The sequence below is a fragment of the Tinamus guttatus genome, unplaced genomic scaffold, assembly GCF_059628265.1.
Source record: "Tinamus guttatus ecotype Peru unplaced genomic scaffold, ASM5962826v1 Tinamus_guttatus_pri_ptg000169l, whole genome shotgun sequence".
Classification (NCBI taxonomy): Eukaryota; Metazoa; Chordata; class Aves; order Tinamiformes; family Tinamidae; genus Tinamus; species Tinamus guttatus.
Genome location: NW_028288703.1, coordinates 1,513,401 through 1,530,680, shown reverse-complemented (window position 1 = coordinate 1,530,680; position 17,280 = coordinate 1,513,401). Strand labels below are relative to the sequence as shown.

General features: G+C 41.5%; 1 protein-coding gene across 3 annotated transcripts in view; it reads right to left on the bottom strand.

Moving 5' to 3' along the window:
* The window catches only part of EFCC1 (EF-hand and coiled-coil domain containing 1), a 40,161-nt gene extending 27,832 nt beyond the window's left edge, over window positions 1-12,329 (bottom strand). For all 3 annotated transcript variants that reach the window (XM_088522876.1, XM_088522877.1, XM_088522878.1), the window contains exons 1-2: window positions 11,633-12,329; window positions 9,973-10,379 (exon numbers count right to left, since the gene is read on the bottom strand). In XM_088522876.1, the coding sequence (XP_088379002.1) occupies window positions 9,973-10,379; window positions 11,633-12,289 (1,064 nt within the window). In that variant the 5' untranslated portion in view covers window positions 12,290-12,329. The remainder of the gene's footprint in view (window positions 1-9,972; window positions 10,380-11,632) is intronic.
* Window positions 12,330-17,280: the final 4,951 nt, after the last annotated feature.

The window sequence follows — 17,280 nt, the reverse complement described above, 5'->3', positions numbered from 1 at the left end:
GGCAGAGCGGCTGCTGCCACCCTCAGCCCCGCAGCGCAGGGATGTGGCGCGGGCAGGGCGGCTGCTGCCACCCTCAGCCCCGCAGCGCAGGGATGTGGCACAGGCAGAGCGGCTGCTGCCACCCTCAGCCCCGCAGTGCAGGGATGTGGCGCGGGCAGGGCGGGTGCTGCCACCCTCAGCCCCGCAGCGCAGGGATGTGGCACAGGCAGAGCGGCTGCTGCCACCCTCAGCCCCGCAGTGCAGGGATGTGGCGCGGGCAGGGCGGGTGCTGCCACCCTCAGCCCCGCAGCGCAGGGATGTGGCGCGGGCAGCGCAGGGATGTGGTGCGGGCAGGGCGGGTGCTGCCGCCGCTCTGCTCTCTCTGCCCCACAGCGCGCTTGCAGCACATCAGTGCACTGGTGCCCTGCGACATCTATCCGTACCCCAGTAGCATGCGTACTGTATGTGCTCTTGAAAATTCTGTGTGGGGATACCTGCTGACACAAAAACTGGGAACATAACCTCGTTTTCTGTATTTTTCATAAACACTAGCTTTGCTTCGATTGCTCATATTTCAGAGAGACATAGGTAATTTACTGCTAAGCAAAGTATTACTTAGGCTACTTAGACATACCAACATCAGAAGTTTGGAAGTTTTTGCAAAACTCAGCTTAAATCTGACAAAGTTCTGCCTTAAATTTCGCTGACCTCACCATATGCTTACCAGATACCTTTATGTTACATGAACTAATGATGAGTATACATGATGGAGTCAACTCCAGAGAATAAAAGCAGAGTAGATGTGCTGTGCATACCAGATTTTTCAGAATTATGATTAATGTGACATCATGAAACTCACAGAAATGGTATGAAAAGAGATTCTGCACAAGACAAAGCACAGGGCCTGATCTTATTCTGTAGAGTTATTGAAAAGTTTGGGATCTTTCCAAAGTAATTTGATTCTAAGACTTGGCATCTCTTTTCTTAGAAGAGATGATGTGTGATGTGATGGCAATTAGCACAAGAAATTCGCTTACCTGTCAGAGAATCTTTCCACAAACAAGAAGGAACTGAGACACATAGTCAGTCACAAGCGCTACACCTTATGTTTCATGGAGTTTCCTAAAGGGGCATCATCCTCAAAGGTCCTATCTGATACTTATTTTCCAAACTTTTTTTTTTTCCAGGCAGACAGGAAGATAATAACATTGAAAATTGTATTGCAGAATAAATGGATGGGAATAGGATATTAAACATGGGTAGTGAGTCAGCAGCAATTCTGACACAGTGAGAAGACAAGTAAACAGAACATGGCACTTTAGCAAATACTTGTAGTACTGCTAAATAACTACCTTGTATTACTGAAAATAGAGAAATCAATGATACTGTATTTCCTGACATCAGTCTCGTTCCCCCAACTTGCTCAACATCTAAACAGATTTCAGTACAGCTTGACTGCCTTTATGTGAGCATCCCTGGCACCATTCTAAGCCATCTGGTGGTATTTAGAGCTTTTAATCTTATCTGTACTCCCCCAAAAAGCAGTTAAAGAACTTAATTTGGCTGTGAGTTTTCATTACAGCAAGTTTTCGATAATGTCATGGAGCCTGCTAATTTTACTTTATAGATTTTTCCCAGGTCTCCCCATAATTTAATATTTTTAATACAGAGAACAACTCTTCATAGAACTTAAATAAATATATGATAGAATGGTTGCGTGTGTATCTATTAAAAGATTTTAATTTGGCTGACTCACTAGTAGACAATTGGTTGAAGAAAGTTGCTGAAGCTGAACACAGTTCTTAATCAAAATGAAGTTTGAGTGGATTTTTCCTTATGGCATGTCCAGGCCAATCATTCTCAATTCAAATTTTCATGGTACTATATTTTATTTACTATAATATAAGCAAATCTCCCATGAAGTATTCTAGGGTGACGTCAGTCATCTTACCATATTATTGCCATTTTGGATATTTGGCTTCTTCCCTTGCAGATCATTAATCCTTCCATATTTTGAAAGCAGACGCATTAGCAGGGCAAATTAGTTCAATCTGTTTGAAAACTCGGGTTATCGGCATCCATTTCACAAACCGCCTTGCCTATTCTACATCCTGAAGGAATGTGAGATGAGCAGCAGGGTAAGTAATTGCTTCTAATTACTTCAATAATTCCTTTCCTATCAATTTTATGAGGTAATTTTCAAGTTCTATAAATAAAAGGAAAAATAAAAATGGCTTTTATACTTCCACAATAAACTGGAATAAAAAGCTTAGGAGAATGCAGAACTCTGCTTGTTTCAGAGTGTAGGTTAGCAACATGGATTGATTTTCAAAGTAATTTTTATCTGAATTGGCAATGAAAATTACATCTGCCAAAACCACTTGACATATGATTTGTATGTTTGTTAAAATGTTATTTCTTCAAGAGGTTCAGTGCAGTCACCAAGTACTTTATATTAGGTGTGTATTTAAGTGCCTGATTGAATCATTTAGCAGTGCCTCTCAGCATTAAGACCCTGGTATTTTTGCTCCAATCCTTTGTCAGTATCTTTAACAATCAGGGAGACAGAGATGGTAAAATAAACTTGGAAGCCAAGTTTAAGCCTCAGGTTACGTTTTGAGGATATATATTATTAATTTTAAAAAATGACAAAATAGGAACTGAAGCAGCAGCTACACTTCACAACACAGCTGGATCTTCAAAGTGTTGTAATCAGGAGGGTTTGTCAGCCTTGCATTCAGTAAAAGATTTAGTGCCCAGTAATGCTTTTCATATTCCTGTAAATAGAAGAATGCTCCTAATGAATTCAGCAGGTTTGGTCATGTGTATATGAGCAGAGAGCAATGAATGCGGCAGGACTCTGACACACAAAGAACTTGGGTGTAATGGGGAAGAGCTGGAATGCTCTGGCAGGTTTCCTTTCCTGCAGATGCTCTTTTGCATAAAAGTGACTAAAATCTCTTATGATTTGCGTAAGAAAGAAATGAGACACAATGTGTGTGACTCTAGACAATGCTTAACAATCCTCCCAGCTCCCCAGTGTGGTAGGTAGTGTGTTGTAGAACTTTGTGTCAGGAGGCTACGAACTCTTGGCTTATAGATGTTTTGTTCTTGGTCACAAATAATTGTTCTTTTTATACAGCTTTCTCTTCCTCTGATGTTAGTTGACAATTATGTCAAGAAATATACAGTCATTGCATAAATGCCAGTCTTGCCTAATGCCTTCCTCTGCTTGGATATGAAGAGGCAGGGCTATAAACCAGCTCTTATCAAGGCAAATGTAATTTTAGGTCCGCGTATGGAGTAAAACAGTAGCAGTCCAGGGCAGTTATATCCTGTCACTGGGAAGCTAGGGTCCCCTTCAGCAGGTATCTACAAAGCCTTTATGGCAGAAAGCGTCATAGCTGCTATTCTATGCATGCAACTCTGCATGAAACTCATCCAAGTAATTCATTTGGTTACAACTATATAGGGCTATATAAGACCTAGGACTTTCTCTGTTTCATTTTAGTTCTTGCAATGAAAGCTAGAAAGTGACTTTGTTCTGAGAAATGTGCTTTCAAAGAGGCATAGCCCCTCTGCAAAGAGCCATAGTGCATTTTTATGAAACAACGTGGAAAGTGGGTGTTAGGAGGGGAGTGGGGTTTTGTTGTTGTTGTTTAAAGAGTTTGTTATATGAAATTAAATTTCATTTTTTGCTGCCATAATCCAGGATGGATAATAGGTAGCAACCACTGGAAAGTTGGGGCAGTGTAAGGTGTCCTTTGGCTGGGAGTTTATAAAAGCAGAGAAGTGCAGTGCAGGCTGGCGGGGCAGCCAGAGGAGGGAGGGAGGGAGGGAGGTGCACTGCTCTCACTGCCGAAGCTGCTGGGGAAGCTTGAGGCACTGGTGCAACGAGAGACACTGCACAAACCCTGCCTGCACAGCTTGTGCAACAGATGAACCCGTGTGGTATAGGAGGAGATGGCATGACTCAAATTGTGCACAGACATGCAGAAAACAGCTTTTAAAAAGTAGCTGCATGTGTCAGATATGGTGCATGATGCAACGAAATTAATTCCTCCTTCTTAGGCTACTGTTTTGTTGCTACTTGCTAGAGCAGGGCTTGTAGTTTGCTTTAATATATCAGCCACAGGGAAGGCATGAGATACCATGGGGGTTGCTACGAAACACCTACAATGTGTTCAAACAGTGGTTCCTCCTCAGAGCGAGGGACGGAAGCTCATGCTCCGCAGAGGCAGGTCCGCTGGCATGAATAGGCAGTGTCCAGTGCTATTGTGCTTGCAATGAATTACTCCAAACACAGCAAAGAAGGCAAGCCAGAGAAGAAAAGGAGGATTTAATGAGAAAGCAGGCAGTCTCACAAGAATAAACGCTGTCTGTATAACTAAGGACCTAAAACTGTAAAAGACCAAAGAACTAGCTACATTTCAAACATCAAATTAACATATAAGTACAAGCTTGCTTGTGGATAAATATACTTCAATACTAATTTGAATGCATTCTTGCATTTCAAATAAAAGTCCCTCTTCCACAGAAACAGATTCTATACATTTTCTTCAGTATGAATTTAATATATTAAAATTGTGTCCTTCAAGTCATTCTATCATATATAAATCACAGTACTTTCTATAATTCCTACTTCTTGTAAAATCAAAAAATATTCCTTTAAAGTGTTCCAAATGAGTAGTAATCTGATCTAATTGAGTTTAGCTTGTGAGTTCTTCTATGACTACAGTCATGTAGGTAGTCTAGGGTTCATATGATAAGTACATATATTCACTTGCTATTGCTAACCTACTGAAAAGCTTTGGAAGGTCTGTTTCAGTGGCAGACCTCTACATAACATACATGCTATTATAATCTTAAGCAAAGTAATAGATATAAGCACAACTAGAAAATAAAATGACATGATTTCATGTAGCACAATCTGATGGTGAATTCTTATAGATGAGGGCTCTACAAAATAGTATTTTGTTGTGTTACGTGTCTGTTCACCATACATGTGTTTAGTTCTATTACTATCATTGTTTTTCACTTCTATGCACTGTTCATTTTAAAAGCATAAGCCTTCATGAATGCAATTAGTAGGCCAGATTTAAAATAATACCCAAGCTTTAGCAATTTCAAGTTATTGGGAGTAGATGATATTGATGTCCAGCCAAAAAGTCAAGTAGAAGTTGTTCACGTATTTTTATTTAATGTCACTTTTTTAAATGAAAGAACAGTTCTAGAGTGCCTGAATATAAAGTGTAAATTATCACTCAGATTGTAGATAACCTATTTATGTACACCTTCTTTTGTGGATACTGCTTCCTTCTTAAGCCTTTTTCTTTCCACTTAACTGATTTAGTTAGGAATATTTCTATGTTACTCTTTTTGAGGGGATTATTGATTTGGATTTGTTTCATCATCTTATTAAATTTTAAAGTGTGATGATCTTAGAAAATATTTCAAGGATCAGGACATTGTCTCCAACAAAAAAAAAAAGAAAAAAGAGATAACAGGAAAATATATATATGTATCTGATATAGGTTAATGTAGAGGAGAATTACTTCAAAAAATTAGCACTGGTGACTTTATGTCAGAGGAACAAATAGGGGAATTATGCTAGAGGCATCCATACTCTTATTTATAAGGGAATATGAGGCAATGAAACAAGCGACTCTGAGTTTTGTGTAAGAAAGGATTCCTACCCATTAACACATAAATGCTGATGGATAATTAAGTAATTTGAGAGACAGATTGTGCATATCAGAAGCATTTTCGTTATTTTATGACCCCTTCCACTGACCTCTGTAATTACTGTGCTGCTGGCTGGCATAGCAACATAAAATTTCTATGAGCATCTCCATTACTTAATCTGTTTCAATTCTGAGTGACCATTCTTTTTTTTTTATCTGTTGCACTGAGGGGGCAGGACAGAGGCAGGGGGACAAGCTGTCAAATTCTGTTATTCCTCCCAGTGCTATGAAGGAGAAAAAAAAATCTGTAAACTTTATTAAATTATCCATTTATAAGCCATTAACAAGGTAATACAGTGTAGAAAACAGAGCCAACTTATATTTGGCAAGAACAATTCATGTCAAACCAATCTAATTTCCTTCTTTGACAAGAAAAATGGCTGAGTGGATAAGGAGTAGATGTGGCATTTTTACTGTAAGTTTTTTACATATGGCATTCTTATAATACTGTAAATCATAGGACTATATTAGAATATATGGATGGCAGGTGTCACCTTGAGTAAGAGCAAAACTCGTTGAAAAAATATTTTAAGGAATGGCTATCAGTGGTTACCTTCAGGATATGTCAAGCAGAGGTCACCAGAATCTGTTCCAGCTCCAGTTCTCATCACTATATTCATTTATACTTTCAATTTTCCTTTTTCAAAAGTTGACACCAAATTGGGAGGCAATGAGAGCATTCTGGTGGTTAGACTCAAAATCATCTTGAGAAACTGGAAAATTTGTGCAGAATCAAAAAGCTGAGCTTCCATAATATGAAAAGTCGTACATTTAGGAAGATAAAACCAACTGCACCAGTGCAAAATGAAAATAATTGCGTGGGCAGAACCGTAGGGACCTGCAAAAGTTCCTGAATTCCTATGTATGCTAACATTGTGGATAATACCTTCCTGATAAAATCTACTAAGTGATAAAGCACACAATTTCTTGGGTAGTTTCATTGTCCTCTGAAATGAATTTAACTCATGCTTTTCATAATGAATTTATCTAGACCTACCTTTAAAGTGTGTAAGCTTTAAGTCATTAAATTGACAGGGATTAAAACAAACAAACACCCTACTATATATTTGCAAGGGTGGAGAAGATAGGAGCCAAAACCTGGACAATGTATCCAGTGTCAGAAGACACCTTAAGACAAGAAGTATAAACTGTTCAGTCTAATAGGTTGACTTAGGAACCTAGCAATATGATACAAAAGTTTCAAAATGTGATACAGAAAATTGTACTCAAAAAAAAAAATTTTAATCATACAAACTTCATTTGGCAAATGTTTACCACACACTTCGTTTGGCAAATGTTTACCGCACATGTGAATAGGAACATTTTGCATTCAATTTGCAAAAATGTTTATTTGTGGGCAGAAAAGGGAATTGTTGTTAGGTATCGTAATTCAGGAAAACACTTAATCACTTGCAGGTACTCGGGATGCTTTCCTGAACAGGAACAAACATTTACACACTGAAGTTGTTTCCTGAATTAAGGATTATAACTTAAGGTTATTGTTCTGACTCACGTGCTTTCTGATACGAAGTTGGTGTAAGCATAGGTCTAGAAGTGGGATTTATATACTTAAAAGCCTTTGAAAATCTGAACCTAAAAGAACAAATCATTTTCTATTTTACTTTAGAAAAACAGAAATGTGAACAAGAAGAGCATGAAAAACTTATAGACTGGTCTCATTCTTGGATATGAATCTCTGTGGGAGAAATTAGGCTTTCACTGAAGTAGAAGAGTAACCACACAAAGCCAGGTAAGCTGAAATCTCACAAGGCAGGTCTGTGACCTTACAGACTTTCTGTAGTATACTTGATTCTCCACACATTTGTCCATGCTCCAAGATTAATTTTTGTCAAATCTGGATCCTGCTAACATGCTTACAATCTTTTTGTGATATGGAAACATGTACTTACTTAAATAATGTTCTAAGTAATAATGCTTGCCAATTTACTGTCTGAGAAACCTGCAGGATGGGACAGCTGTTTTTAGTCTCTGCGCTTTGGCTAAGTCCCTCATGTCGTTTCTGTCAACATATCCTTTCTAGCACCTTACCCAAACTACATCAATGAATTTTGGACTTCTGTGCTACAGAAGAATGTGATTCTCTCTGAGCAGGAGTTTTCTGCCATCTGTAACACAAGTGAAGTGAGTGGGACCACTATTCCTTTGTGACTCCAGTCAAGCTATGATGCCAATGGCCATCTGGCACGGAGATATCCGAGCATTTGTGAAACGAGCTACTTCATTACAGTAACATTGCCTAATTTACCTGTTTTTTCTGCTAACTTGGGCATCTCCGTACTACATGGATGCAGACAAAAGAATGGAACATGACCACACTGATGCAAGTCACAAGCATCATGGAATAGCTATCAACTATTGTGAAGTTGTTTAAGCCAAGAGCAGTCTTACATAGGAAATGAAAATGCTTTATAGCTACCACAGAATCAAGACCACCTAAAGGGTCTGGCATGTGGAAGCTGGCCTGGTCCTGTAGTGAATTTTCTATTTCCTGAAAAAGCATAGTTCTCAAACTGTCAAGACAGCATTATTTCTGAGCATTACACTTACTTTAAATCACCAGGTAATTTGAATATAAGTATTCTACAAGAGGGCTGTATTAAAAAGAAAGTATATGTCATCTTTATTAATGTTGTTATAGCACATAAAAGTTTATGCTCTACGAGGCCTAGTTGACATTTCATATTGATCCTTAATTATGCCTGATCTATGCCTGATCAAGGATGATTTTTATGCTTCATCATACTGTGATAAAGTAATTCTGCAAATCAGGAACTGAGCTTAAGCCTTTGCTGTCCATGCCAGAGAGAGCTCAATATACTCAAAAAGTAGTGTGATCTGGCTCAGAAGTAAGAGTTGTGAATGACAGCTACACATCCATGCCACTGTTTTTGAAGTCCTATAGCATTTTTAAATAAATGCTGTTATCTTCTGCAACCACAGAGATAATTACATACACAATGCTTATAGAAAGACACCGGATAAAGTAATTATTTTTAGAATTTCCTCACTTAATAAAATAGTACAATAGCTACAATGCCATAAATATCTTGCTACGAATTCTTCATATAAGCAAACAGAGGAAGTATAAGTTTAGCAAAAGATAAGCAGTTAAAGTAGTGCATTAAAATACTAGGTTTAGTAGAGTTAATAAAAAATAGATATAAATACAAGTTTTACTTTGAGATGGTAAAGATATAGACATTTCTTAGCATGGGTGAATTTGAAATGCGCAAAATTCTTTAGCACTTAATAACCATCAGTGAGTTAAAGTTCTGTCTGAAAGATAAAAAGCAACAGTTTGTGATCACCTTTTTTACTTTTGGAAACATATGTATTTATGCTATTACAAAGTGGTTTTGAGTTAGATGGTGCATGTTTTATCTGAGACTCCCACTAAATTATTCTCTTTTTCTTGGTTTTCTTATTTGTTTGTAGGGTGGAAAGGCAGTGATATACCATTGAACTTCTGTCAGATGTAATGAATAAGAAGTGAAAATTGCAGTGCTTTGATTTATGCTATATATCTGTTTTTAAAATAACTTTAAAATCAGATTATTAAAGTGAAATTATCTTTTTGATATATAAAAAAGTGAAAACAAAACCCTTGGGGAAACACCACAGTAACCCACTTCTTTTCTTGTTTTCCTTGGTTTACAGATTTTATTTTGTTAACCTCATGGGCTAATTATGTAGTGCTTAAGAAGTTCCGTATATCTCTAAGCGGCTCTAATATTTAGATAGAATATATTATACTTCATAATGAAATCAATTAGAGAAGAAATACTAAAAGTCACAGCAGACTGCTGCTGGCCAGAAGTTGGCCTTTTGTGGGCCTTCTCCTAATCTTAACGTCAAGTTGAACAGTTTTAATAGGAAATGGAATATCAGCTACTTTTTTCACTTTAAATAAGCAATTTAAGGTGTGTGGGAAACAGTGAAGGACCAAGTAATTCCCTATGTGATTTTCTTTAAGTATTACCACTGCTTTAGCTCCTGTTACAGTGAGTTTTGGGAATAACATCTGTTTGTAAACAGGAATTCTTGCTTAACTTCTGTTGGATTGGGCATCTCTGAGCCCCTACTAATAAAATTAGTAAGTAGCTCCTAGCTTCTTTCTAACCATATTTTAGATGTACTTCGGGACATTTGTTAAGCTACAACCAGTGATTTCCAAAACTATCATTTAGCTATATTTTTATAGCTATATTTTTGATGGACTCAAACTTACCTATAATGCTGCAGTTCTGATTCTAGCTGCTGAATATACTTTTGCAAATGTGGCACTTCATTAGCTTTCACTTCTAGCTCCTTCACTTTGCCAAGACTGTTAAGGACTGCGTGTCTGGCTTCTTCAACCTTCTTCCTCATCTCAGCTTGTTCCCTCTTCAGAGTACGGTTGCAGTCTTCCAGGTTGGCTAGAGCTTCCCTGGAGCTCTTCAGCTCTCTTTCCAATTCCTCATTGAACTTAATTGCTTCTTCAATTTGTCCGTCCCTGGAGCTCCGGATGAGCTCTACTTCTTTCAGGATGCTTTGAAGGCACTTGGTCTGGGGGTGATTCTGTGTTATCAGTCTCTTACTCCCTATAAAACATGTACCCTCTTCCTTATGGTTAGCATGGCTCTTCCGGAGTCCTACCTGTAATGAACAAGAGCATAAAGCACAAACAAATTAATGCATTTGAAAGCAAAAGACATTTTAATCAAGATGGAAATGGCTGAATTTTTGTTTTTGTAATCATATAGTGGATGACCAACTAATACAGCCTTACTTTTGCCAAATACAGAGACAAGAAAAAACTTTTGGATAAGTTTTGAAACAATTATCTATAAATTTAATTTTAAAATGGTTGCACAGCCTTGCATATAGCTTTAATGTCACTATTTTAGCCTATTCCCAAAAGGCAAGCAATTTTGTGAAAGAAATATTTCAGATTGCTTTTTCAAGTTGTATTTAACAAGAGTGAACAAAGAGTTAAGAGCCAGTGGTGGTTTTGAGCTTTAATCTGAGTGTTCCTTCTGATTCTTTCTGTGGCCTTTGATTGGTGATTTCATGTTTGCTTCTGATTTTCCATTTGAAAACAGTAATAGTATTTTTTATGTACCACACTTGCAAAGAGGAATAGCTACTGCCGAATTAAAACATCACACACAGGACAGAGTTACACAAATGTTCGGTACTGGTATTAAAATCCAAGTTGACCCCTAGAGCAACAGGCCTCAGCACTTTGCCTCTTCTATGCTATTTCATGCCATGGTATTTTAACTGCTATTGAACATATGCTTGTTTTGCTTGAGCCCGTATCAGTGAGACTGTGCACAGGAGGCAGACACTATTTGTTAAGGCTGTTTGCAGAACTGCCTCTGACTGAGTTCACAGGACCACATTCCCAAGAAAACACACTTTGAATCTGGCCAAGGGAAAACTCTCAAATGTTTACAACTCAGTAGTTGGATGTGCTCATGCAATAAGAGTTCAAAGCTCTTGCTTGTATTTTAGGAAAAACACTGCATAAATGGTATGGATATATTGGGAAAGTAGTGTTATATATTTGAGTTTGATGAATTGAAGTCTTTTAAAACTTTAGGATTTTTTAAGTGCATAACTTAAATGTATGTCCTGTTACTAAAAACAATGGAAGGAAACACTCTCCTTGAAGACTCTGTAGAGTTAACCTAGTTCTTAAGAAACTAACACTGAAGAAATAAGGAGGTAGGTCTGTGCTATAGTCCTTTTACAAACCACTCCGGATGCAGATATATTATCAACACTTGATTCTTTTAAAGCATTTTTTTTTAATCGCAGTAACTCCATCTGCAGCCTGTACTTCAACCAGCAGTAACTGGAGCCCTGGCCCGCCAAGGCGGGGCCGCCGCGCCGGCCCGACCCACCTGCAGCGCGAGGCAGCGGGCGTCGCTGCTCTGCAGGGCGGCCCGCATGTCCTCCACCAGCTCCCGCAGGCTGCCGTTCTCCTCCTCCAGCTTGGCGATGCGGTCCTCGGCCTGCTCCAGCGCCACCACCTCCTCGTAGCACTCGCGCGAGCAGGGCCCGGCCGCGCGCCGCCCCGCCGCCTGCGCGCCGCGCCCGGGGCCGGGGTCCGGGCGGCGGCGGCGCAGCGGGCTGCGCAGCCGGATCTGCGTCTCGATGTGCTCGCTCTCGGCGCCCAGCGGCAGGCGCGGCACGGCGCGCCGCACGCCCGCCTGCGTGCTGAAGTAGCCGCAGAGGCGCGCGTGGAACTGGCGGAACGTGAGCTCGGCCGCGAGCCCCTCGCACAGCCCCGCGCACTCCTCCGGCTCGGCCGCCGCTGCCGTCTCCAGCCCCAGCACCTGGCACAGCGTGCGGAAGTCCTCGCCGGGGATCCTGCCCTCGCCGGCGCAGTCCAGGTGGTGGAAGATCTCCTGCAGGTACTGGTCCAGCCCCGTGGCCAGCACCACGATCTCGTTCTCCACGCCGCGGTCCAGCCCGTAGTGGTAGGCCAGGGCGCTCACCAGCCACTGCGTGCGGCGCGCCGGCTGCCGGTACGGGTCCCAGCCCTCGGGCGGCTCCATCGCGCCCGCCCGCCGCCGCCGACCATGTTCGCCCGAGCCCGCTCCCTCCGCCCCAGGGGCCGCGCGGAGGCCCCTGCGGCGGGGGCGGGCCCGTCTCGCCCCGCCCCGCGCGGTGACCGTTGGGCTCAGCTCAGCGGCGGCCGTTGGGCGCAGTCTCCCTCCCTGCCGTGTCCTACTGATCCTCGAGCTTTTCTTTGCCGCCTGCCCTTCATCCTAAAGGGGCTGCCGGTGTCCATGCGCTGTCCCGCTACTGTCTGTCCTTCAGCCTGCAGACGTTACCTCCGCGTTGACATGGAGGTTAATGGGAGTGGCCTTTGAAACTGTCTCCCTTGAGCCCTTTCCAGTTATGCCCATAGGTTCAAATGGCTTTGCCTTTCAGAAGTATTGTTGGTAGTTTCGGCAGTTGGTGGAAGTAGTTTCAGAAGTAGGGCAGGAGTGTTTTAAATGTGAAGTACGATTAAAAGGGAGCACCTGGTCTTAGCTCATTCCTTTCATTCAAATCCTGTCTATAAACATCAGCCAGGCGTCTTGCACCAGCAGCACCACGTGCCCGTTGGTGAGCAGGGCTAGGAGCAGTGCAGACACACCAGCAGCAGAGCTCAGGTAGGGGCAGTGGGCCCAGGGCTGGGCTCAGAGGGGCTCCTGGGCGCGAGGTGCTGAGTGGCTCTTGCTTGGGGAGTGAGGGCTGGCTCTTGTCCAGTTGACAGACCTATTTCTTCTGTTTTGTTGAACCACTATGTATCTTTAAAGAGTATTTCTTTCATTTTCTTGTTGTCTGTAATACTTGAATTGATAAATAATTTCTTTACTCATACTTATGATTGATTTGAGACAGATAGTTTTTTCCATGCTTAACAAATACTTATAAATGTTTTATTTTCTATCATAACTATGTAGAGATATAAAACTTTAGGTTTTCTTAGTCTGCTAGTATTATTTCTGCATGAATTGATTTAAGGTCTACAGGATGTCCCTATAATGCAGAATTAGTGAGAAAGTGATAGATAAACCCTGAGTGTTTTTAGAAGATATGTAAATTCACATCTGTTATCTGCACATATCAGCTGGACTGATCCCAAACGAGAACCGAAGCTGAAAGGTCCTAGAGTAAGACAATGATCCAATTTAAATTTGGTTTGCTGTAGCTCTTTTCAGTTGTAAAAAAAAAATCTCAAATGGGAATAACTGATTTAAAGACTGACAGAATCTTTACCAGGCTGTAAACATGTCAGCATAAATTTTACATTAGCACCTCTGTTTTCTAGATAGGTTTCCTGGTGTTATCTCTGGTTAGAATAGAGGCACTGCTAACAGTACTGGGGAACATTTGGGCCTTTGTTGAATTCCCCATTGCCCATCTGCTGTTCTTCAGTTTTCAAAGAATGAAGGGCATAAATAGCATGACAAATCATTGACTTTCTGCTTTATCACTGTAAAAGGGAAATGAACAGGGTCAGAATGATGTCATATCAGGCTCACCTGAGTTTCATTTCTGAACAAAAGCAGATAATAGGCATTAGCAAAACCTTCCAAGCTTTTGGCCATTGTATTTTATATCTCTGACTGCTAGACAGTTTGTTTTTGCATCCTGCTTTCAAACAGATGTTGACCTTCCCCCAAACAATATTTCTACTCAACTGCAAAAACACTTGGAGGAAAAATCTTAAATCTCACTTTAGGCTTTGTGTGAGAATGGATTTGGATTTTGTAAGCTTTCCTTGGAAGGGTCCTAACAATATAAAAGGAGTCAGGAAAGCATTGCTTGAATATAATGACTGTTTCTATAATATTGTGTTTATACTTAGAAATCAGAAGTACTTTAAAATATTGTCTTCCGAATTTAACTACCTGGAGACATTTATTTCAAGAAGTTTTCAGGTATCATCATCTCACTTCAGTTTGTTTGCCAACATGGATTGAAACTGTATTAGGTGAGGGTGGGGTAAGGGTGTGCCCAGTAATGCTGTTTATAGAAGGAAATAACTGATTTGGCCTTAAATTTACTATACTTTTATTTCATAATTCACATATGTTTCAGGACCAAGGATCAGCACAGATTATGTTTGTGTCTCAAGCGTGTCAGGATACCAATTGTCGGGTCTCATTGGGATAGTGAGTTGTCATTCGGTAGTGCTGTACAGAACCACATAGAACTGATAGGCTGTGGAACAGGCTTATCTTGGATGAAAAGTCACTTCATTGCTGTAAAACACACTGCTTTCCTTCAAATTTTTTTATTGTTGTAAAGAAAAGTGAATACATAATGCTAAGTGCAAAATATATTTTCCAAATTCTTTTCAACAAAGTCATACTGTGATGTTATTGGTATTTTCTAAATTGATGTTTGGTTTTCACATAAAATTTCACAGAGATGAGCTAAAAAAATTCTTGTGCTGCAGTGTTGTTATTGGCATGATTTCAAAGTTACTTGCAACTCCAGGAATATTGGGTGTGCTCTTGTTTGTTAGGTTCAGCATGGTTTGGGACAGCTGAGCATTCCTGCCTGTCATGTTCATGGTCCACAGCCTTTGCCTGAGAGGGAGAGCTGCTGGCCTGGTGAGGAGGGATAGCTTGTGGAGCCTGGCAGGTAGACATCCAGCACATGTATCCACAGCACGCTTCTTCCAAAAGCTGGAATGGAAAACTGGCATCTAGGATTGGCGTCTTGGCCTAGCTTTGGTACAAAAGGAGCATGGAGTTGTTGAGCCATTTTGAGATTTGGATCCTTCTAGGCTTTATGGGCTTTCCAATTTCTGTATGGAAAATCCAGATTCTTGCTGGGTTACGTTTTTTGGATGTAAGATGCTCTTTGGATTTGTCCAAAAAGGGATTTATGAAAACTCATGCTATAGGTAGCAGGTCTGGGAGGACAGCATATAGAAATTTGTGTATTTGATCTTCCACAGAGTACTGCCTAAAGTGTTGAAGCTTTTATCTGGCAGTAAAGCATTTCATTATAATCATGTTTTATTCCACTGACATGTTAATTTACACTCTGCTTTCTACCCAGATAATTAAAATGTCAGGCAGAGTTCCTAATATCACTTGTGATCCAGGTTCATGGAGGAAAACAAAGGCAATAGAATTCTGTGAAATGAATATCCCCAGCCTTTTTCATCCCAATTGTGTGAAATACTGTCTAACTAAGCACACAGATTAAAGCAGGCTTAAATGCTGAATTGTTCCTGTCAAAAATAGGATATGTGGCTTGTGCAAGAAGACAAAATATTTACTTACGATTTGCTTTGTAATTGCTGAACTAATCCTGTAATAGTTTCACTGTTGTCTAGGGAACAGGGAAATCAATATGTGAGTTGTTAAAGTAAGGACTGTTAGTTATTTTTTAAGCATGCTGAGTTTCTGAAAAGGGAGTTGGTGAAGAGTAGCTAATGTGCTAAATTCACACGATGGTTTAATGCTCAGTCATCTGTGTACAGATAATCCTGTGTTACTGTCTCTGAGAAACTTATGTCCGTTTGTTTCTGTCTGGTTTTGTGTTCTTTATGCTGAATCATTTGGATAGTGATGCTCTTAAAATTACCAAAATGTGAACATGCATACGTGTATCTTGGTGATTAGTTAGTTGCATGCAAAATTACATATTACTGATTACTCTTTCATAGGCATTTTAACCATTTGTAGATGATCTTTTCCTCATTTTTTTGCCCACTATATCATAAATGCTGTCTGTGCTTGAGACAACAAATTTTCATGTGCTGGTTTGGTTTTGCGTGGCATGAGCAGAGCGCACCGGGATGACTGTGCAGGCGCCAGGGCGGTCATAGGTGTGCAGGGCATCGCTGTGTCTAAGCTTTACTTAAAGCGAGTGGCCACCTGTATTTCTAAGGTACAGGGATGTTACACATTCTATCAATCCTGGTGGGAATGTAATGAAAGTATTTTAAAATGTGAGCATGCTGTAAACATGTGGACAGTGAAAGCCTGAGTTCCAAGCGTGAGCTCCTTGCACTGTTTTAGGAATCAATGCCGAAACGTTCAGATATTCCAGTAACGGTTTTTCTCGTGAAGTGTCCAAGCCAGACGTGTCAAGATGAGGGAGGCCCCGCTGCAGCCCTGAAGCCGCATGGGCAGCTCTTTGTGCCGCTGCTCGCCTGCCCTTCAGCTGCCCGTGCAGCTTCACGTGTACAGCTACGCGTCAGGGCAAGCAGAGCTGCAGCTGTGACAAATCCTGGTGCGTGGAATCCGCCAGCCCCAGAGCCCTGCTGAACAGCTCCCGTCCTGACCAGCACAGCGCCTAACCCGGCTGGTTCTGCAGAGCCTGCGGACGTGCACCCGGGCCGCGCGCCTGCCCGCCCCGGCCCCTGCGCGCGCGTCGCGGGTCCCGGCGCGCGGAGGGACGGGGTTCCTTGTGGCGCGCAGCGACGCCGTTAAAGGAGGCGGCGCGGAACGGCGCCAGCGACCGGGCTCCCGGGCAGCGGGGCGCCCTGGCCGCGTCCTCGGGCCGGTACCCGGCTTCAATCGCGTAGGTAGCGCGGTGCGCGCCGCGGGGCCTCTCTCCCGCAGTGGGTGCAGGGTGCTGCGCCGGGGCCAGGCGCTGCGGTGCGCGGCGGCCGGGCTGTCCCTCCCTCTGCATCTGCGGGGCCTCGTGCTGCATGTGGCGCTGGAAAGGAGGAGTTTCTTTTTGTTGTTTTTGTTTTTTGTTTTCTCTCCAAACCCAGCTTTCCTCTGTGTAGATAAGCAGAAAAGCAAGTGGTAAATGGTAGCCTCGGGAGACATTAGCCTTTTTGATTTTGGAGCATTGTGGGGCTTTTTTGCTAGGTGCATTGACATAGCATTACTATGTCCTCTTGCTTGGAAACCTTTGTGTAAACTCCAAATTCCAGAGCTCTGTGTGAGCCTTGCTCTCTACATTTAATCCCTTGGCTGCATGGGGTACACCATTTGAAAATATCTTGAAAAGAGAATGTTTGTGCTTCCTGATACTGTCCTTCCTAGCTCCTGCTTTGGCTCTGGTAAGTGTTTTTATTAGT